Here is a 21,729-nt window from a genome sequence, read left to right as displayed (position 1 = left end):
CCCAGTGCAGCCGAAACAAAATAAAAGAAACACCACCTACAAAGATAGTAATAAACAGAATAAATGCTGAGGATAAAAAAATGCTATCTGTATTCATGCTTTAATCTTCTTTAAACAATGCCATGAACAGAACACTGAAAACCTTAAGTTTTCCCAATCATTCAAAAAAAGCTGACTGAGACAGTCCTGACTGCATAATGCAATACTTTAATTCAATCTTGGTTACTTACATTCTCTGACCTCATACTATAAGACCACTTTCCCCCTCTAACAATCTCATTCCATAAATGATTAGTTACCCTGCAGAACAAATCACAAGTTTCACACACCCACTCACATACTCTAAGAACACACCAAAGGCTAGAGTTTTCTTATCTTTCAGAGTTTATTAAATACACATTTCACAGGTTTTTGTTTTTAAAGTCTGTACACTCCACAAGACAGTACGAACTAGCTACAATCTGCTAGCAACACATCAGGACATTAACACAGCCCATGATTTTTGCCCTAAAACAGGCAATTGTGCTACTCCAACTCTCTGAGAGAGATTTTCCCAGCTTATGTTATGCGGCCCAGGCACCTCCTCTTCTGTAACTTCAACTTCTGAAACTGGGCCACAAGCCCAAGCGTTATCTTTACTTCTCTTTCAGGTTCAGCTCAATGCAGATACTCTGAGGCTTCACTTTTTCATCTTCATATCTGCTTCAATGGCACAGCGGCGCCCCCTGGTTCCCCCATCCTAGATGACAGGCAGATAAAGAAAGGGAGCGTGAATGAGTTACCTATGATGTAAGGGAGAAGGTGTAACAAGAATATTGGGGATTTGGTTTTAGGGGGAAAAGAGGGGGGAAAATCAACAGAAAAATCCAGGGAATGAGGGGCATTTATCTGTCCTCCCACAGAGTGGGCCAAAAAGCACCTTCGAGTAGTGTGTGAAAAGAAATAAAGGACAGAGTACCTTGCTCCTGCCCTGGGGTCCCACAGAATGACTGAGTCATCCCACCCAGGCCCCAAATGATGTGCAAAGGAACAAGAAGAGTAAAAGATGGGTGTGAGAGCCAGAAAGGGCAGTGGATAGTGAGATTCTTGGCTAACATACCTGTCCAGCTGTTGATCCCTATAAGAAAGGCCTTTCCTGCAGACTGACCCTGGCACTAGTTCCCTAGCACCTCCTGAGTTGTTTTCCATGAGATCAGGACAATCAGAAAGCTTCTTTCCATCTGCTGCTCTCTCCCTGCAGCCCAGCTCCTTCCTCTTGTGCAATACTTTGCTGTCTTCAATAGATAAAAGATTCTATTAACCAGCCTTGCAACAACCAGTCAACTGCTTCGGGATACAGAGTCACTGTTGCAGGCCAGTAAGAAAGAATGGAGACTACTGTCTGTTGTACAAGCTGAGGCCTGTAGGTAAGACGAGCTCGTGAACACTTTAGCTGGGCCAGGCCATTTTTACATTTCTAATATGCAAAGACTTCTTAGAGCTCATGAGCACAAGGTGCCTCTGAGACAACATTATTAAGTATAAAAATAACACCCTGGCATTTATATAACACTTTAATTTTTTTTTCAAGCCAGTTTCACACCTATTATTTCATTTTATCCTCACAACATCCCTGTGAGGTAGGCTGGACAGGTACCTCATTATATTCTCTCCATCACAGAGATGAGGAAAACAAGGCTCCAAGAGAAAATCCAGTGAGTTTTAAAATTATATGGTTTTCCAGGCTGATATCCCTTCATTATATCATGAATTAGTGCCTCGTAATAAACACAGTCAAAGGTTTGTTCAAATCAGAGAGGAAAAGAAAGAAGTCTTTAGGTTAGCTTTATTAAGCTTATCTCTAATTCTACCAGCCACTACTAAAGGTAGCGGTCATTGTTACTGAGATCTTTATCTTAAATTTTATTGGATGTTTATGTATCAAGCATCACTCTTGCAACTTATTATTAGAGAAAAAGGAAAAAAAAAAACCCACGCGCGGAGTATCTTTTCAAATGCCAGTTAGCAGCTGCTGCTCTGAGCAATCTTCTATTTATAAAAAAAGAACTGTCAAAAGGTGAAGTCAAGAAATGAGGAGTAGGTGCATCCTAGATCTTTACCGAGAATACCTCATTTGAGCTTAGTGAAGTCTTGAAACAGTCCCTACCCAGCCCACACACACACACATGCACAAAGACAGGAATGCAGAAGAGGCAGTTTCTTATTTGATGACTTGAATAAACAGAAGTTTGAGACATTGCCGCAGTCTGCATGTTGGATTTCCCTCTGCCACCCACCCCCAGCAAGAGCTGAGAATCTTTGTGGCAACACCACCCCTTGCAGCCATTCAATACTTACAAAGAGAGAGAGAAGGAAGGCAGGAGAGCCCATGGGGACACTGTCCTGTTAGAGGACAAACAAACACTGATCAGGTTCCACAGAAACTCTCAGCTGCAAGCACCCCAAACCTCAGGACAGAGACACAAGCACCACGCACACAAAGACAAAATTTTAAAACTCAAGAATAAGAGGAAAGAGATCCAAAAGCAATCTGGCCATTACACCTCTGGAATAGGAACTGATGGTCCCCAAATGCTACAAGCTAAGTCATTTCTCCCAACTTGTGAGCACTCTTCCAGAGGAGATAATAATTCATTCACTCAGCTCACAATTACTCCCATGTGACTGAGTCTTTCAGTCACAGCAGGTTTCTTCAATGTCTGATGGGAGCAAACAACTACCATTTTAAAATCTTGATGTCTGTATACCACTGGAATGTAGAAGCCTGGCAGTACCAAGTAGTAACATAAGGTTCCTTGGATGCTTCAGACTTCTATCACTGGAACACTGGCACACATGCTCTTCCTTGGTCTCCTCACCTTCTCTGAAGCATCCTGTTTGCGGGTAGAATCTCTCCCTCGAAGACTTTTAGCACTGATCCCAGACTCAGAGGTTTGCATAATCAACTGTGTGGCCAGGAATTGCTGTAGGGAGAAGAAACAGAGTTGGCCCTAGAGACCTGATCCATCAAGGAAGAACGAAGACACCTTAGGCTTTGTAAATAGGACTATGGTACCCTTCTGCAAACACCATTCAAATACATCTACTAATTAGAAGTCTAGCACATTAGGTTTTAGTTCTTCTTGGGTATGATAAACAATCAGAAAATGCCAAATGGCTCTAAGTTTTTGTTGTTACTACAATACAGCATCAAAATCTCTATGCTCTAACTGTATAAAACACAGAACCATACTCTGTTATCTTACAATAACCTAAAATGGAAATGAATTTGAAAAAGAACATATATATTAGGTTGGTGCAAACGTAATTGTGGTTTCAGACCATGAATTTTAAATCATTATAACCAGGCTCAAACACATCTTTATTGATCAAAATAGGAACCATTACAATCAATACATTTTTGCCAATGAGAAATAAAGTTTATTTCTATAGCATAAAAACTCGTGCTTTGGGATTCAACAAAATCTTAGAGAGCATTTTCTGCCTCCTACTGGTTGTGGAAGCATTTTCCCTACAAAAAGTTGTTGAGATGCTTGAAGAAGTGGTAGTCAGTTGGCGAGAGGTTAGGAGAATATGGCAGATGAGGCAAAACTTCATAGCCCAATTTGTTCAACTTTTGAAGTGGTGGTTGTGTGATCTGCAGTTGGATGTTGTCATGGATAAGAACTGGGCCCTTTCTATAGACCAATGCCGGTTGCAGGAATTACAATTTTTGGTGCATCTCATCGATCTGCTGAGCATACTTCTGAGATGTAATGGTTTCACAAGGACTCAGAAAGCTGTAGTGGATCAGACTGGTAGCAGACCACCAAACAGTGATGACCTGTTTTTAGTGCAAGTTCAGCTTTGAGAGGTGCTTTGGAGCTTCTTCTTAGTCCAGCCATTGAGCTGGTTGTCACCTGCTGTTGTATAAAATCTACTTTTCATCGCATGCCACAATCCGATCAAGAAATGAATGGTCTGCTGTTGTTGTATGGAATAAGAGAAGACAACACTTCAAAATGATTTTTTTGATTTGCGGTCAGCTCAGGAGGCACCCACTTATCAAGCTTTTTCACCTTTCCAATTTGCTTCAAATTCTGAACAACCATAGAATGGTCGACGTTGAGTTCTTTGGCAACTTCTCGTGTAGTTGTAAGAGAATCACCTTTGATGATGGCTCTCAATTGGTCACTGTCAATTTTCAATGGCCAGCCACTAAGCTCCTCATCTTCAAGGCTCTCATCTCCTTTGTAAAACTTCTTGAACCACCACTGCACTGTACGTTTGTTAGCAATTCTTGGGGCAAATGCGTTGTTGAGGTTGTAAATTGTCTCTGCTGCCTTACGACCTATTTTGAACTCAAATAAGAAAATCGCTTGAATTTGCTTTTTGTCTAACATCATTTCCATAGTCTAAAATAAATATACAACACATGGCAAGTAATGTCATTAGCAAAAAACAAAAAGCAAGAAACGCGCATTAAAATTATGTATAACATAACCACATTTATTTAACAAATTTAAGAATGTATTCCAATATCAAATGACAAAATTCAATAATGCAAAACTGCAATTACTTTTGCACCAAACTAATATATATATATATATATAAAGCTGAATCAATCTGCTGTCCATTTGAGACTAACACAGCACCGTAAATAACTATACTTCAATAAAAAAAATCCTTAAAAACAAATCTATATGCCCTAAGAAAGAAAATGAGAATAAAACTAGATGAACTGAAGCAACTTAAGTAATCACTAGGCACTAAACACTCACTCTCTGTAGAGACAGACAACATCCCTCTAAGTTCAATACTCAAAGGGTGCCTGGAAATGCAACTACAGGACAGAAGTAAGTTCCCTGCAATGAAAAGGGCTGTCTACCATGTACATACTTTATGTCACTTAAAAACATACATTCACCATTTTATAAAAATTTTATTGATATATGCCCAAGAAAGGTAGAATGTTTCCTCACAACTCGTTTAGCAAACCAACATGAGAAAACCAACATAAATGCAGCGAGAAGAAAATTGTACTGTGATCCTGATGGCTATTCCAAGTAAAAATCCCAGCACCCCTTCCTAATATCAACACAAATTCTTCTCTTGAATAATTTAAAACACTCAGGATACTCAAAGTACCTGGATCTGCTCCAAAACATCTCGCTGCATTTCTACTGCCATATGATAGACATCGTGGTCTGAGCTATTATACATCACAGCATTCTGGAACATCAGCATAATGTCACGCTGAAATTCAGCTGTGCTGCGGATCAGTCCATTTTCAATGTTTTTCTTAATAGTTGACAAATCCATAGGCCTAAAAAACAAAGCAGGGGGAAATGGGAGCAGAGAGGGAACAAGGACTCAACAGGATCTTTGAATACATTATTACCACATACACTTCCTAATATATACTTTCAGTCCCAGCTGCCAGGACTCAAATATAAAGCCCTAAAATAAGTATTTAACCCCCAAACAAGTACTTAACATAAAAACAAAAAGTCAGTCAAATACGTACTGAGAAAGGTAATAAAGGGGGTTAATTCTTTTTAGACTCAATGATCCAGTCAATGAAATAACTAGTTTAGTATTCCTTCATCCTTGCATCAAATAAAATTTGCTTTAAACTTTCTGTCTATAGAAAAATCCACTAAGACTGGAAAATTTGCAATTCAGGCCAAGTCGGTAGGCTGAATGGGTCATGGCTTACCTCTGTACAATGCTGTGGTAGCCAGGTGCTATGTCATCTGTAACAGGCTGCAGGAAGACATTGGCATACCTGTCCAAGAAGAATTTGGTGCCAATTACTGACTTTTCCTCCAAGACGCTTAAGTAATGGAACTTGATCTAAAGGGCTGAAGGTTTTAAGAGGCAGTGCTATCAGTCAGATACAAGCCTATTTAGACTTTTCTAGTTACCAACAATGAGGAAGAAGAGCAGGAGGAAATGTTCCTATTAACTGGTAAAGCCCACTCACCTATGATTAGCTGCAGCTCTCCATACAAGCATGATGGCTTTCTTCCAGATTTTCTGTGCCTGAATAGCTTCCTGATCCTCACTACAGACAGAGCTGAAATAAAATAGGAGAGTCCCACTTTAGTATAAGTTCAACAAAAAAGTTCTAACTATTTATCAAATGTTTGTTCAGGTCAAGAAAGTGAAGATGAGTAATTAAGACTAAAGAAAAGATCCTCTCCTACTTCTCACCTTCACTGCCTTGACCTCAAAGAAAGAATCGCTAATACTCACAACTGTGAAGAAGCAGGGCTGCTGGGGATGGAGTCTGCCAGTGTGTGGGACTGCAGCGTAGCATTGTGAATGCTAAAGCCATCGTCACTCTCACTCACAGGGGGTTCGTTATCCATTTCTGACAAATAGCCTTCTCCTTGATCTTCTTCCTTAGGCTCCTCTAGGCTTGCTGCTTCACTGACTCCATCTTCCTCCTCATCCTCACCTGGGGCATCCTTAGACATAGTGTGTTCCAGTCAACAAATTGAAAGGAGAGCAAAACTATCTAGCAAAGCATCATTAAACATGATCTGTCTTTTGGGTTTGATCAGTTCTAGAAAATGGCCTCACACTATTCCCTAACTGAGCCCTCTATCACTTATACTACCATCTACTTACAGATACTGATTGATCAAGTAATTTAGAACCTGGACAAAGAATAAGACCCAGGATCTTTTTAAAAGGAAGAAAAAAAAAAGCTACTTACTTAAGACTAAGCTAAGAGGCGTTCCTTCTTTCCCCTTGCTCTTGAGAGGAACTCTGACCCTGGGTACAAATTATCAAAAATAGTTTTTATGTCTCATCTGATGGAGCAAGCTCACATCTCATTACTTTAAGTCTGTTTGTTACTACTGCTTAAGTAATTCTAAAAAGAAAACTTTGGATGACTTTCTCTGTATAGTATAATTAATAATCTGATTTCCTATATGCTCTCCCTGGCTCTGGTATCCCTACTCACTCCAAATCTTCTGAATGTATCAAAGCTTCTCTGTGCATTATATATAGCGAAGAAGGGTCTGTGTGATAGTCATAAACTCTTTCAGACAGGAAGCACATGTTGCCACAGTATTCCTACTATGCCTATCTGTCCACTGCAGCTTTTCCCCATGCATCTCCTTAACCAGTCTCATCTCAGAGAATAAAGATGTGAGTTTACTGAAATTCATTAAAAAGGTAGTGCTATAGGGAAATCTAGTCACACAGCAAGAGGAATAAAGAAAAGTCTGAAATACCTTTATCTGGCTTCCAAAAATAGTCCCTGATTCTTCTTTCAATGAGTCTGCAGAGGAGAGAAAGACTACCTGAAGATTTTTCCACCTTAGCCCTCCCCTTCCTATGGACAATAATCCCCTGCAGCTCTCCTTTTCATGCTGACCTACTCTATCTCCTCTACTTGCCCACAACCCACAATCCCTCAGAAGCCAAAGCAAATGATTTAAAGTTAGTCACAGAGTACATATTTCCTGGCTTTATTATTTATTTACCTGACATTTCAAACTTGTGTTGAGTCTCTGCCTCTAAAGGATCTTCAATGGGATTTGAGACAACATGTGATGGAGACAACATGCTTTCAGGGGATGCCTGAAGACCAAAAAAGAATAAGTACCTTAAGTCCTGGGAAATCGCTATAGCTTCTACTTTATTCTTCAATGAAAATGAAACTATGCAAGAAATTCTAAGTCCTACCCATGAAATATGATTCTAATGGTCACCTTAATAGGAACAGGGTTAAGTAAATACATGTAGCACTGATCATACCTATGGGCTTTGGACACCAACATGTCAGAACTCAGGAATACAACAGGAAAGCCAAAGGCCCAAACTGTCACTTCTTACATAAGGTATAACCCTCTACCCTCTCCCAACCCTCTGCCAAGCCCCTGATCTTAAATACCTCTGTCTTCACTGCTGTAAGTGGAGTCTCATCACTTTTCCTACTGGAAACATCTGCTTCAGTAATTTCTCCAGTTGCTATACTTCTGGGTTCCTCGTCCAAGTCCTGACTCCTGAGTTCTGGTGGCTCCATATTTGTGGCTGGAACAACTACAGATACCATTTCAGCCCCTGAAATGCCTTGCTCTGGTTCTGCAGGTTCCATTTTGATCTCAACACTGGGTTCCCTGATGTCCACCAGTTCATGGATTCCTTTGCTTTCTGTGTCTTCAAAGTCCAGCCTCTCTTGCTTGACTGTCATCTCTGGTGCAGGGAGAGGTACTGGCTTATCCCGTTCCTGCTGGATAGAGTGCTCCCAGGGGCCAGGTAGTGACTGGGGATCATCATTCTCTTCACAGAATGACAGTGCTGCTTCCACTGCGGCCACATCCAGCACTTCGGGATGATCATCTACCTGTCCCATAATACATACACTGTTGAAGTCACAAAAAGAAGCCCAAGTCCCTCAATTCATCAGCACCCAATGAGATAGCCTGAATTTGAGCTCCTCTCTCCATCTCCTCCAGGTAGAAGAAGCAACCAAGGTACAGGTACCTGTCTGGTGCAAACCAGTAGGTTGGGCAGATGACTAGTATGTCAGAACCAAAGGGCTTTGGGACTACAGAGATGGAGATGGGAGAAGGCAGGAGAGCTGTTTATGTAATTCTTACTGAAAGGAGAAGCTGAGGAGAGAAGTCTATGTAGGACCCATGAGACATTCCTTGGGGCTTTGCTGAATAGTTACCTTGTCCTCAATGATGGCAATGATGTCCCCAACAGTCTCAAAATCCAGCTCTTCACCTGTGTAAGACACCGCAATATCCATCTTCTCAGCCAGATCTAAATCTTCCTTCCCATCAATGCTGGGAGCCTTTGATCCTCCAGGGGCCTCTGCCACCCCTGATCGGAAACACTCTTCTTTGATAGAATTGATGATCATGGAGATTTCACTGCTATCCATGGAAACAGTCACAGTATGTGGATCCCCCACAGCCTCCATGGGAACACAGGTGTCAGGCTGACTCACTGAATAACAGGAAAAGAAAACCATCTCAGAAGCTTGTTACCAACTGCCCAACTGGAGATCACGGCAAAGCTTAGACAGATGTCGAGTACCCATACACTTAAGCCCAGTAGAAGTTATCTTACATCTGCCTGTGTTTTATACTCCTCAGTTTTATCTAGAAAGGTGAGAACACATTCTCAAGCCCACTTATATGTGTACACTTAGTCCTTTTCACCAATGAATAAATGCCCACCCACTTCTTCTCATATCCTTGTTTTTGTAAGGATAAAGATAGTACATGTCTACAGAGTACAGAAGCTAATGCTCTTGGTCACCTTTCTCTAAAGGAAGCTCAAAATAAAATTTTGGATCTAGTTGCTGCTCAGGGCGTGGGTCAAGGACGCACCTGGAGCTACACTCTCAGGAGTGGAGACAGCCGGAGCAGAGGATGGTGCTGGCAGCGCAGGCATCATGACAATGGTAGCCTGGGATACAGATTCTACAGGGGGTGCCACAAGTTTAACTGGAGGTTCACTGGCAACAGTAGTGAAGGAAGCAAGAGGTGTGGTGAACTGTGTAGGACCAGCTTCTAAAAGCCGGGAAAGAGTGGGAGTACCTAACAAAGAGGCACACAAACGAGGTAAGAAGAAAGCACATGAACAAGAAGCAAATAACAGCCAGTTTAAGACTCAACCAAGAAAATTTTTAATCTCAAAGGATGAAAGCAACTCCTCTGTTAAACAAGCTCATTATCTATATCCTTACTTTTCCAAATCTTACTTAAGATCTTCCGCCAAGGTAGGAATGACTCAAAGCACTAGAATACACAACTCATATGAGAAATGAGGGGCAATTTAAAAACAAACAAACAAAAACGGTATGAGTACATCTGTCACTTCTAATGAAGTTAAGCATGCTATAAACCACTCAAATGTAACATCGCTCAAACACCAAAATCTAACGTTTGGCATTTTATAAAACTCTTTTTTGCTTTACATTTTCTACCTCATTTAATTCTTACTACAGCCTTGAGAAGTATGTATATTGCAACTAATAAAACAGAAAATTGAGACTCGAGAGTTAAAGTTACGTATCCAAGGTCACAAACCCAGGGCACGGCAGGCCTGAAACTTGTTAAGTCTAGCATTTTAGTTCCAAATCTTGTCTCCCTATACTATAGTCTCAGGTACTCCTAGCACCCTTCTGTGATTTTGCACCTTGACCATAAACTTCACTATTCTCAATACAATCTATACCATGTTCATCTAAGATATTCAGTATTTTGAAGATGAAATGGATTTATAATTTTGAGCTCCATGTGGCTTAAGAGGTAATGCAGCTTCAAGGCTGGGCTTTAAATCTAGGATTCACAGTTGCTTAATAACAAAGGCTAGAAACCAAGGGCGATCAATGCCATGTTCAACGTTTCTAAAACAAAGTAGATAACGGAAAAGTAGTGACTTACCTGAGGCAGCAGGGGAGGCTGCAACAGTGCTGGGTGTTTGCTGCATCTCCCCACCATGTATCATGGGAAGGACCCCGCCTACCTCCAAGAGGACACCTGTACTGTTCAGGTGGCCAGAAGCCACAGCCATTTCACTCTCATTGACCTACCAGGGAAGAACAGAGATGAAGGCTACACTCAAGCTTTCCTTTATTACCACTTCCCAAAAATAGCTCCAGCAGTTGGCCAAACTTCATGAAACTAAGAGTTAATATCCAAAGAAAATAATTGCAGACCCAGGGGAAACTCTAATTTGCAAATCTTATGAACAAGAGTTCTCTGGAGAAGAGAACCAAAATAATTATGGTTTCAGATACCTCAGGACCCAAGGATACTATCAACTACTTGTTTTGTTTTTAAATTAACATTTAACTAGGAGATCTCTTCCTCTTTTGAACTTTTTTTCCATGTATATTTTAGGTTATATTTTAGGTCCCGGGCACTCCCTTCCAAATTACTAAATCACCACAGCTCTCAAACACCCACAGAAGTCTCCATACCAGTCTGGGGCTAGTAGGCAGGAGGCTGCCCTTCTTCAAGAGCTCTGACAGCAGAGGGGAAGGGGGTGGAGTTGCTTTCTGTCCAAGCATCTTTTTCTGGGGTGAATCATCTGTTACTGGGGTCATGGGGGCTTCTAAGGGTGCAGAGCCTGGAGGAAGGGTGTCAGGAATTCCAGGAAACGAGGTGACTGGGGTACTCGGCAAAGTCCCAGGGGTTACCTAAGAGACAACAGAGAACCTTTATCTGACTTCTCAAACTCAGGAAGGTTCCCTACTAATCTGGATGGGTTAGTGTATCTAACTATTACTTTATTAGTCCTGAGTGGAACTGCCCAGAAACCCTCAACCCCTCTTGCTCTTAACCACACCTTTCTCCCCCGCAAATTTTTCTCTTCCACCCACTCAAACCCAAAATGACTCAATCTTTCCACCCAACTTGCCTTTTATAAACTCCTTACCCACTACCAATATTGTGTTTACAAAGAATTCATCCTATATTTCAGCAAGAATTTCATAAGACCAGTACACTTACAAGTAATTCCTTAACTTAGTCTTTCACCTATTTCTAAAAATGGTTCAAAAGGCTCAATGTTTTTAGGTCCATTCTTATCCTAAAGCACAGAACATGAGTCTTCAGCATTCACACCAAGAGAGGAAATTGTCTCTAAGCCAAAAGTGGTTTCCTCATTACTCAGCTCTCAGCTGGCTTATTGCCCCTTGCTGATCAATTCCTGTGGATGGAAATATACTCACCCCAGAGGCGGCCTCTTCCAAAGTGGTTGCAGTCAAGTCCGCAAGTGGATAATCACCTCCAGGGGAGGCAGAATCTATAGGAGAGCGGACCATCACAGTAGGTAACCTCCGAGGGGGTGTTTTTACTGCTTGACGGGCTAGAACATAAAACAGAATGATTTCTGTCTTCAAGATTAAAAAAATAAAACTAGACTCTAGTCTGTTATTATAAAACAAAAGACAAATACAGATGTTGTATTACTAAAGCATTGTTAAGAATCTAGATTAGAAAGCTTTCTTTGCAAATTTTTAGACTAATTTTTCCTATGAGCAAATTCATACACCCCAAAGGTTCCTAGAGTAGGAAAGTAGTTTAAACATCCCTCAGTACCCCCTACAACAACTTGAGATTCTGCTTTAAACAAGGAAAGACCTTATTGGTTCAGAGCATGTATTCCTAGAGTTATAAATGCTTAAGTTCCTCTCCTTATCCAGTGACTGACTGAGCTATTCTCAATCTTTTTACAGAATCTGACTTCTAAAACCTTGTTTATGTTCAGTAGGTTATTATCAGGCTTTTGTACTTAAAAGAACACAAGGTCTAGTGAGATCTGAATAGAGCTCACTTTCTAAGAGCTTCTTCCTGGACACAAAGGGACACTGTTATTCTGATGAGAGAGAAGATGACAGAGGAAAGTGTGCAAGTAAATTGGAATTAGCAGATTCTGTGTTAACAGATATTTTTCGACTGCCATCAACATGCAGTACTGCACAGTCAACTGCTAGTCATTAGGTTCACCTTACCCTGATATGCCGCATCTGTAGCCTTCCTCTTTACTTCAGCCTCCTCTTCCTCCAATTTCTTTTTCCTAAAGAAAAAAATAAGGGTTAGATCCTAGCTGACTCTAGCTCCTCCACAGTTCATAGTGCCCTCACAATGAAATTTTTTTTTGCCAGGCTAGCTCTTTTTAGAGGAAAAGCCTAAAAAAAAAAAAAAACCCACAAACTTTATCAGCAAAATAGGAAAGTTTGAGTATACTACTTAACTACCAGTTCTTTACCCCGGCAAACTAGAGCCACTTTTAAGTTAGAACTAAGTTATTTTCTCACAATGAAATGTTCTATCACATTACCTTCTAAGACTCACCACCCCCTCCCAGCTTTCAGGCCACTCTGTAGCTGTCCCTTTCCAAAAATCTCTCAAGTCTAAAGGGGTAGCAGATGTAGGAAATAAGCCAGATTATTTAAGGAGTAAAGAGGGCAAAAAGAGAAGGAGGAGTATAGATGGAAAAATAATATAACCCACATCGCAATGTCATTGCAAAGTTCATCCAGTCTGCTGTCCATGTGCCCAGCTTGAATTAGTTCTGCATCTCTTTTCAGTCGTCTGTAGGATGAGAGGTGGGTAGACTAGGTTTTTTAATCCATTTAAAAATTTCTGACTAGAGTAAGTTAGCCCCATTTGTCTCTCCCAACCATTTTGCATTCTCTCTGATAAGTACCTATATTTTTCCTGGGTTTCTTTTATCACTTTCTTTAGTTCCTCAACTCGCTCAGCAGTCAGTTTCCGAACAATGACATCTTCAACAGTTTCTACCACTTCTCCCTTTTCACCCCGTTTCCGTCTATGGAAAATTTAAAAAAACAAACACACACAGACTTGAATAAGAACAACATTATTTCTACTCCCACTTGCTTTCTTTGAGGCTTCTCCACCACCTAAACAAAGATTATTACTATTATATTTTTACAAGTTTATCATACCATAATATAAATAATTTCTTTCTTTAAAAAAAACAGACTTAAACAGGAAATACTCTCCACTAAAGAGATTTGGTTCAAATGCCTGGCTCTGTACTCACTTTGGGGTCTCAGTGGTCTCTAGAAGCTCTGAGTACTGGGAAGCACAGTGCTGTGGAAAAAAGTGAAAACATGATGACCAAGCCTAAAAACGGACAACTTTAAAAAATTTCAACATACTACACTAAGGTTTAGACAGGAGGGCTATATTTAAGGTATGAGTAGCTTCTAGGAGGACAAATTACTTTGCAATCAAATCAGTTCAAAATAATCAATACCATAATACAGAATACAAATATGTATTTATATAATACATAATACAAATTCTGGCATGGAATTTGCGTATTTGGGGGAGAGACAAGCTAAGAGCCAATATTTATATCTAAAATCTACTGAGTAGTTAACATATACATGGCACTGTGCTAAATGTTTTCTAGGTATTATCTCAACAAAATCTTTTAAACAAGCTTGAATCAACTTTTATCTCTATTCTACGAATCAGAAAACTGAGGATCATGGTTCAAAGTTTTAAGTAAAATCATATTAAACCCAGATCTATCTAATGTACAAGACTGGGCTTCTCACTTTTATGCTACACTGAAAAGAACAGTTTGTAATAGTGTGAGCATACATGGATGGATTGGCAAATACTGAGAAAAAGGAAAAGTATTCTCAACTACTCTTCATGGTACAAAAGCCTTGTGATTTAAAAGGGCAGGACCCGGTCACAGTGGTCAGAAAGACCATCACTAAAAAGTTTACAAATAATAAATGTTGGAGAGGGTATGGAGAAAAGAGAACCCTTTAACACTATTGTTGGAAATGTAAATATAGAAAACAGTATAGAGGTTCCACAAAATATATAAAATAGAACTATCATATGATCCAGTAATCCCACTCTGGGGCATGTATCTGGACAAAACTATAATTTGAAAATATATATGCACCTCTATGTTCATAGTGGCACTATTTACAACAGTAAAGACATGAAAACAACCTAAATGTCCATCGACAGATGCATGGATAAAGAAAATGAAGTGTGTGTGTGTGTGTGTGTGTGTGTGTGTGTGTATGCACATAATGGAATTATTACTCAGTCATAAGAAAGAATGAAATAATGCCATTTGCAGCAACAAGGATAGAATCAGAGATCATACTAAGCAAAGTAAGTCAGAAAGAGAAAGACAAACACCATATGATATCATTTATATGTAGAATCTAAACTACAATACAAATGAACATATGTATGAAACAGAAACAGATTTCCAGATACAGAGAACAGACTTGTGGCTATCAGGGGGAGGGTGTGGAGGGGAGAAATTAACACATTGCAAGTCAACTATACTTCAATAAAATTTAAAAAAGAAACAAACATAAGAACAAATAAATAAGCAAGATGTTGTTGTCATTTAGTTACCAGGCTGTGTCAAACTCTTTTGCGACCTGATGAACTGTAGCCTATCTACGCTCCTCTGTCCATGGGATTTCCCAGGCCAAGAATACTAGAGAGGGCTGCCATTTCCTTCTCCAGGGGATCTTCCCGACTGGGGGCCCAACCCATTATCTCCTACACTGGCAGGCGGATTCTTTACCACAGAGCAACCAGGGAAGCCCAAATGACCAAGATACTTAAAGACAAAAAAAAAAAAAAAAAAACGGGGGTGGAAGGGTGGAGGGGGGGCAGGACCTGGAAGGGAACCCACTTTACATCTCAAAAAGTGCTCTAAAAGAACACGTACTTGGTAACTTACTTTTTGAGAGAACCAGTCTGGAGGGCGGCCAGGTTCTGCAAAGGGCTTGATTGCTCTGCTAACTGATACCCTACAAAATGAGAAAAGTATCACTAATTTGAAAAAAAAAAAGAGAGAAGGTACACATCCACAGTTCAAGGTTTAGAGTACAAAATCTGGGGAAAAAACTGCTACTGGGAAACACTCTGGAATACATGACTATGGCAAAGGACACAGCTATTGAAAAGTCATTTTGGAGGGAAAGCATCACTGATTAACAGTTCGCTACATGATGTATTTCCTGAGTGAAGTGAAGGTATTAGGACCTACACTAAGGTATCATTTCTGTTCATTTGAGAAATTTTTTCCTTATTGTCTTTTAGAAAATATCTGTCTTTTGAGAAGCAATATTCCAGACTCCCAAAAGTCATCTTTTGATCTACTAATGCAGTTCTTAAGAACATAATATAAGAAAATAATTTCACAAAAGAAGCACCAGGAAGAAGGCACGTTCATCCTCCGCGCGATAACCACAAGTGTGCTGATTAGACTGATGAACACTTAGGTTTTTCCTAAATGCCTGTAACAACACATTTAACTTATGGTACTTCCCCTCAAGAAAATATAAAACTAAAACACCCATAAAAATAACTATGAAATATATGTGGTGATACAGAACATATTTATAACAATATTTACTGAAAAAAAAGACAATTTTCTGCCATGATGCACTTATACGACCTTTTAAAAAGCTAAGAGATATAAAGAAAAAGGAAGAAAAGGCAAAAATGAAAACAGACTGAAATGGCTTGAAGCAAGAGTGTGAAGGGGCTTCAACTGTGTCTATTTCTTTTAAAAGATCTGAAGGAAACACGACAAAACATCAGGATTTATTAAATCCAGGTACCAGATACAAGGGCTCTCTATATTATTCTGCCTACTTCTCTATGAGGTTGAAGTATTTCACAACTTTAAAAAGAAAACTTTTAAATTCTGTGTTGGGATAATGGTTTCACAGAGTTCTTTTATAAAAAAAAATTCATTTTAACATTGTTATGTAGACAACTATCAGCAAAAAATAAAGTTTGATCCATAACAAACTTTCTTTAAATCAAGAAAAGCCTCCAAATCAAGGTGTAAATATTTTTTAAAATGTACACAAAAGTCCTAAGGAAAAAAAAGGAGTATTTTATAACCTTGGACTAGGGAAGAACTTTCTAATTAAGTCACAAAACCCAGGAGCTATAGGAGAAAATTTTTAATAAATAAACAATATTTTAAGACCCTTAATGTAAAAATACTACATCAAGTAAAGCCAAATAGCACACTAGTTTTTAAAAAATGTACCCCAAGATGTAGATAAATGGCTAATCTCCCTAATATATAAGGAGCCACCTTCACCCTGCCCACCCCACCAGTAAAATTAAAGAAAAAGACTAATAGATAGAAAAATGGGAATAGACAGTTTACAGAACAGGAAATATAGGTGCCTTTTTAATAGAAGATATTTAACTTCACTCATCATAGGACAGATGCAAGTTAAAGATACAAGAACTATTTCAAAGTTTTGATCTTATACTGTCAATAATCAAAAATAATAACACATTCTATGAGCCAAGGCATAGAAAAACAGGTATGACATATTACCAATGGGAGTATAAATTGAAACAAAACTCTGAGTAGGGCAATTGAAACGCTTAACAATTTTTTTTAACTTATATGTTCTTTGAATCAATAATTCCACTCTCAGTTTGTCTAAGATACAAATCCACACGTAACTATACAATGCTATATTTCTATTAGCATATGTCCATCAACAGAGTTCTAGTTAAATAAATTATGGTATATCCATAAAACAGTATCATGCAGCTGTTTAAAAAAAGAGCTAGATATTCATATGAAGATATACAATGATCTATAAGGTATAAAACTAAGTTGAAGGAAAAAAAAAAAGGCAGCAGGGCCAAAGTAAAGTAAAATGTGCATAGTATATAACCAGTTGTGTTTATTTTGAGAAAGATCTTCATTTGCTTTACATAGCAGTAAAAATTACATACTATACATTGCGTGGGTGCATGAGTGCTCAGTTGTGTCCAACTCCTTGACTATAGCTCATTAAGCTCCTCCATCCATGTAATTTTCCAGGCAAGAATACTGGAGAGGGTTGCCATTTCCTACTCCAGGGCCACTTGTGTTTAAAGAGGAGAGAAAAGGTGGCCCAATGGTTAAGAATCTGTCTGCCAATTCAGGGGACACAGGTTCAATTCCCACTCTGCAAAGATTCCGCATGTCATGGGGCAACGAAGGCCCTGCCTTCAGAGCCCAGACTCTGCAACAAGAGAAGTCACCACAATGCACACTGCAAGAAGAGTAGCCTCCGCTCGCAGCAACTAGAGAAAGCCTGTGCACAGCAACTAAGACTCAGTGCAGCCAAAAATAAATAAAGTGGTTTTTGTTTTTTTAAAGGAGAGGAGTTATTTGTTCAAGTATAAAATTTAATGGCAGAGAAACACACAAGGAACTGCTAATCCTGGGAGATAAGATACAGACATGTACCATTTTGAATTTTGAAATTTATGTCTTAAGAACCTCCTCAAAACATAAATACAATTTAAAAATTTAAAACTTTTACTTAAGTGTTCTTATACTTTTTAAAGAAAAATGAGATAAAATATACATATTGGATTCTATTTCAATCCAGTTTACTTGATATTAATATTTTGTATAAAAATGAGTTCAGTTTATATTTGAGTTACCTTTAAATTCAATCTGAGATTCGTCAAATTACCATGCTTTGTTTTGTTGGCGTTTACCAGCTCAAGAATAGCTGCTACTTAGAGTATTCTGGTTTCCTCTTTGAAAAGTTATTTGAAATATATAGAATTGTAGAAGTGTTACATGTGATCAGTAATGGTGCTTTCGTAAACTCATCTGAATAGTCAAAGTAGTAGAGATAAACCCTAAAAATGCAAATTTATTAAATAATTTGAACACTTAAAAGACAAAAGGTATCTTTAAATACTGAGACAAAAAAAGAGTGGGGGAAAAGAACAAATGTTAAAAATGAGAGTATGTCCTGGTAGAAAAAAAGACTGGAAAACACACACAGTTCTACTTTCTGGTACTTAAAAGAAATACTGAGTACCAAGACAATTCTACAGGGAAAGAATAATCTTCTCCACAAATACTGAATTCTGGGATGGCGGCATACCTACACGCAAAAGGGTATCCTGCCTTACAATCTACACAAAAATCAGCTCAAAATGGATCAAAGACCTAAATGTGGAGAGTTAAAAGCTCTTAGAATAAAATATAGATGTAAACAGTTTCTTAGCTATGACACCAAAAGCACAATCAACAAGAGAAAAATAGACGTATCAAAACTAAAAACGTCTGTGCTGTAGACAATACTGAGAGACATCAAAAGACAATACACAAAACAGGTGAAATGTTTACAAACAATTTGTCTCACAAGGGATTTATGCCCAGAATATATGAAGAATTCTTAAAACTCAATATAAAAATAATCCAAGAGATCTGAGCAGACATTCCTACAAAAAAAGACACACAAATGGCTAAAAAGAACATGAAAGGATGCTTACCAACAATGGTCATCAGAGAAATACAAATTAAAACCACAATATGATACCATTTCACACTCAGCAGTATAGCTATAATCAAAAAGACTAAATGCTTGCCAAGCATGAAGAAAAGCTGGGTCCCTCATTTATTGCTGGAGGGAATGTAAAACGGTGAGGCCACTTTTTAGTTTGAAAGCAGTTCCTCAAAAAGGTAAATATAAGAGTTATAACATGATCCATTGAGACTCCCGTGGACTGCAAGGAGATCCAACCAGTCCATCCTAAAGGAAATCAGTACTGAATATTCATTGGAAGGACTGATGTTGAAACTGAAACTCCAATATTTTGGCCACCTGATATGAAGAGCTGACTCATTCGAAAAGACCTGATGCTGGGCAAGACTGAAGGCGGGAGGAGAAGGGGACGACAGAGGATGAGATGGTTGGATGGCATCACCAACTCAACGGACATGAGTTTGAGTAAACTCTGGGAATTGGTAATGGACAGGGAAGCCTGGTGTGCTGCAGTCCATGGGTTCGCAGAGTCGGACACGACTGAGTGACTGAACTATGGTCCAGCAATTCCACTCTTTCAAGAGAAATAAAACATGCCTGCACAAAATCTTGTACACAAATGTTCACAGCGGCATTAATTATAATATTCAGAAAAGTAAAAATAACCCAAATGTTCATCAACAAATGAACAAAATGTGGTAAACCCATACAAGGAACTACAATTTCATCAAAACAAAGAATAAAGTACTGATACATGCTCCAGCATGAACCCTGAAAGGATTATGCTAAGTGAAAGAAGCCAGCCCCAGAGTACCACAAAGTATATGATTCCATCTATATGAAATGATCAGAATAAACTACAGAGAGACAGAAAGTAGATGAGTGTTTGGTGAGGGAGGCAGAAATGTTAGAGGTAAAGAGATTTGTAGAGTGATTGCTTAAGGGTAAGAGGTTTCTTTCAAATGTATTTAAAATGTAAAATTAGACTCTAGTGTTGGTCCTATTACAGATATATATTAAATTCTATGAATTTAATAAATTATATTAATGTTTTAATAATTTCAATAAATTAAATTCTGCGAATATACTGGGAATTCTGTGAATATAATTCTATGATATGTGAGGTACATCTCAAGAATGCTGTTAAACAAATACTGCTTAAAGGTTAACTACTGGAATCCACCGGTATTTACATGAAGAAAAAAAAAAAAAACTAACGGTTTCTAATACCCAAGGAAGCAGACATCCTAGATACCTTACCAATTTTGATCTCCACTCCTCATGACAGAAGATGCTAAACACAGCTTCTCTCGGATGGACCATGGCTCTGTAGGGCCAGTACTCAGCAGCTTATGTTCTGAAAAGAAAGAAGATTGAGAGACAACCACTGAGACACTAACTCTAAAGGGAGGATTAAAAGTCTAATACAAAAATGTCCTAACCTGTAAGGACAAAGTGAGCCACTATCACCAAATCTTGATTTTCACCTCTCTAGTAAACACCACCACTAGGATGGTGCCTATTCACTGCATGAGAACTGCACTTGATTATCTGCAAAACATTTTTCTTTAAATGCCAAGATTACTCTACCATATTTAAAAAAAAAATAAGTCAAGTTAATTTAGGGCAGTTCTTCCAAAAAACCCAGTTTTAGGAATGCTTTATTCCAGGAACTTCCCTGGTGGTCCAGTGGTTAAGTCTGTGCCTTTTCACTAGAGGGGACGTGGGTTCCATGATCCTGCCTAACACCAACCTCCCCGCCCTGCCCTGACCAAAAAAAAAGAAAGAATGCTTTATTCCAATGTGGACCCCAGGCCTTATTTCCCAGGATTCCGAGCGGCCAACCCCCGCTACTGCCCCGCCTCCTTCTTAGCATAAACTTGTTTACTTCTCTGTTACCCCCATTCCCCTCAAGCTGAAGACCTTCTCAGTCCCTGAAACAGAGGGAAATGGCTGAGATACACGAAATGCATTTTTTCCCTAGTGGCAGAAAAAGCTCACGATTAACATGCCCCATTTCTCTGTGAGTATAGGCCTCACAAATGTTCGTCAGAAAATGACTCTTTGGGACCCCGGCCACTCCATATGGCTCACAGTATCTCTGTCCGCACGCCGGAGCCTCTAAGGCACCTTTTTTCCCCTCTCACCCCGCAGAACTGACAAACACACAAGAATTCTCTTGGGCTGCTTCTCGCAAAGCTCCGCGGCCTTGCACACCACTAGAGAGGAGCACACCACAACTAGAAAGGCGCACTCCTCGCGGCAACAACAGTCCACGGGAAGCGACGAAGGCCCAGCGCAGCCAATAAATAAATAAAAATTTAAAAACAAAAAAACTCCGCGGCCTTACTGAAATATAAGACTTCACGCTTCTGGGCCCTCCCTCAACCCCCAACCGCTGGCTTTAACAGCGCCGCTCGAGCCCAAGTCTCTGACGGCTCTGGGCTCTCAGGTAAATCATTGCTTCTACTCCCTGAGAGTGTGACAGATCTGTTGCCTGGCCTTGGTTCTACAAACACCTTCCACGAAAGAGCAAGGCAAATACTTACTGCCCGTTCCCGCCGCCATCTTGGCCCCGAAGTCTCCAACCCTCGAAGGAAGATTTCTGGCAGAATTGAAGCCCAAGGAATTCTGGGAAATAGAGTTCCAGCGTTTATTCGCGGTGCGTCCTGGGAAATGTAGTCCCCTCTCCCCACCCTAAGATGAACTAGCGCCCAAAATCAGGTATTCTTGTGAGTTCCTGGGAAGGAATGTGCGAAAGAACAGAGAATGGTGGCTGAAGCTTTAGGATTTTCTTCAGGCTTCTTAGAAAAGAAATGCCTAGGGTTCAAGAAAAACTGATAAACCAAAGTTCCAGTTGACCCAGCTCCAAAATCCGACAGTTGGTAACCCGTCCCACATTTGAGCAGAGAGGTCAAGTCGAAGAAAACCGT

The 21,729-nt window shown here is 39.5% G+C and overlaps 1 protein-coding gene across 7 annotated transcripts; it reads right to left on the bottom strand.

The window, feature by feature from the left end:
* Window positions 1–366: 366 nt before the first annotated feature.
* On the bottom strand, window positions 367–21,672 carry BRD8 (bromodomain containing 8). 7 transcript variants are annotated; one of them, XM_055429306.2, is made up of 22 exons: window positions 21,346–21,661; window positions 20,057–20,153; window positions 15,223–15,292; window positions 13,534–13,583; window positions 13,174–13,296; window positions 12,978–13,058; window positions 12,476–12,540; window positions 11,693–11,829; window positions 10,940–11,158; window positions 10,401–10,545; window positions 9,342–9,551; window positions 8,675–8,955; window positions 7,892–8,344; window positions 7,482–7,578; window positions 7,230–7,276; window positions 6,238–6,452; window positions 5,966–6,058; window positions 5,699–5,767; window positions 5,128–5,305; window positions 2,859–2,963; window positions 2,338–2,382; window positions 367–739 (listed from the first exon to the last, which is right to left on the bottom strand). In XM_055429306.2, the coding sequence occupies exons 1-22, from the start codon at window positions 21,362–21,364 to the stop codon at window positions 680–682; spliced, it is 2,859 nt and encodes a 952-aa protein (XP_055285281.2). In that variant the 5' UTR covers window positions 21,365–21,661; the 3' UTR covers window positions 367–679. The 7 variants fall into 7 exon arrangements, with proteins under 7 accessions (XP_055285281.2, XP_088694770.1, XP_055285282.2 ...); XM_088838644.1 differs by lacking the exon at window positions 10,940–11,158 and having other exon boundaries at window positions 20,052–20,153; window positions 21,346–21,664; XM_055429307.2 differs by lacking the exon at window positions 2,338–2,382 and having other exon boundaries at window positions 21,346–21,662.
* Between the last annotated feature and the right edge of the window lie 57 nt (window positions 21,673–21,729).

Source organism: Moschus berezovskii, chromosome 8 (assembly GCF_049115385.1).
Source record: "Moschus berezovskii isolate FMDL1 chromosome 8, NW_MosBer_1.0, whole genome shotgun sequence".
NCBI lineage: Eukaryota > Metazoa > Chordata > Mammalia > Artiodactyla > Moschidae > Moschus > Moschus berezovskii.
The sequence above is the reverse complement of the archived record's forward strand: the minus strand, read 5'-3'. Positions and strand labels throughout refer to the sequence as shown.

Coding starts and splice junctions, on each gene's coding strand:
- BRD8 (XM_088838642.1), bottom strand. Junction 10,546..10,939: donor TGCCTACTAGCCCCAGACTG/GTATGGAGACTT, acceptor CTTCCCTGGTAG/GTCAATGAGAGTGAAATGGC. Junction 8,345..8,674: donor TTGCCATCATTGAGGACAAG/GTAACTATTCAG, acceptor ATTATGGGACAG/GTAGATGATCATCCCGAAGT.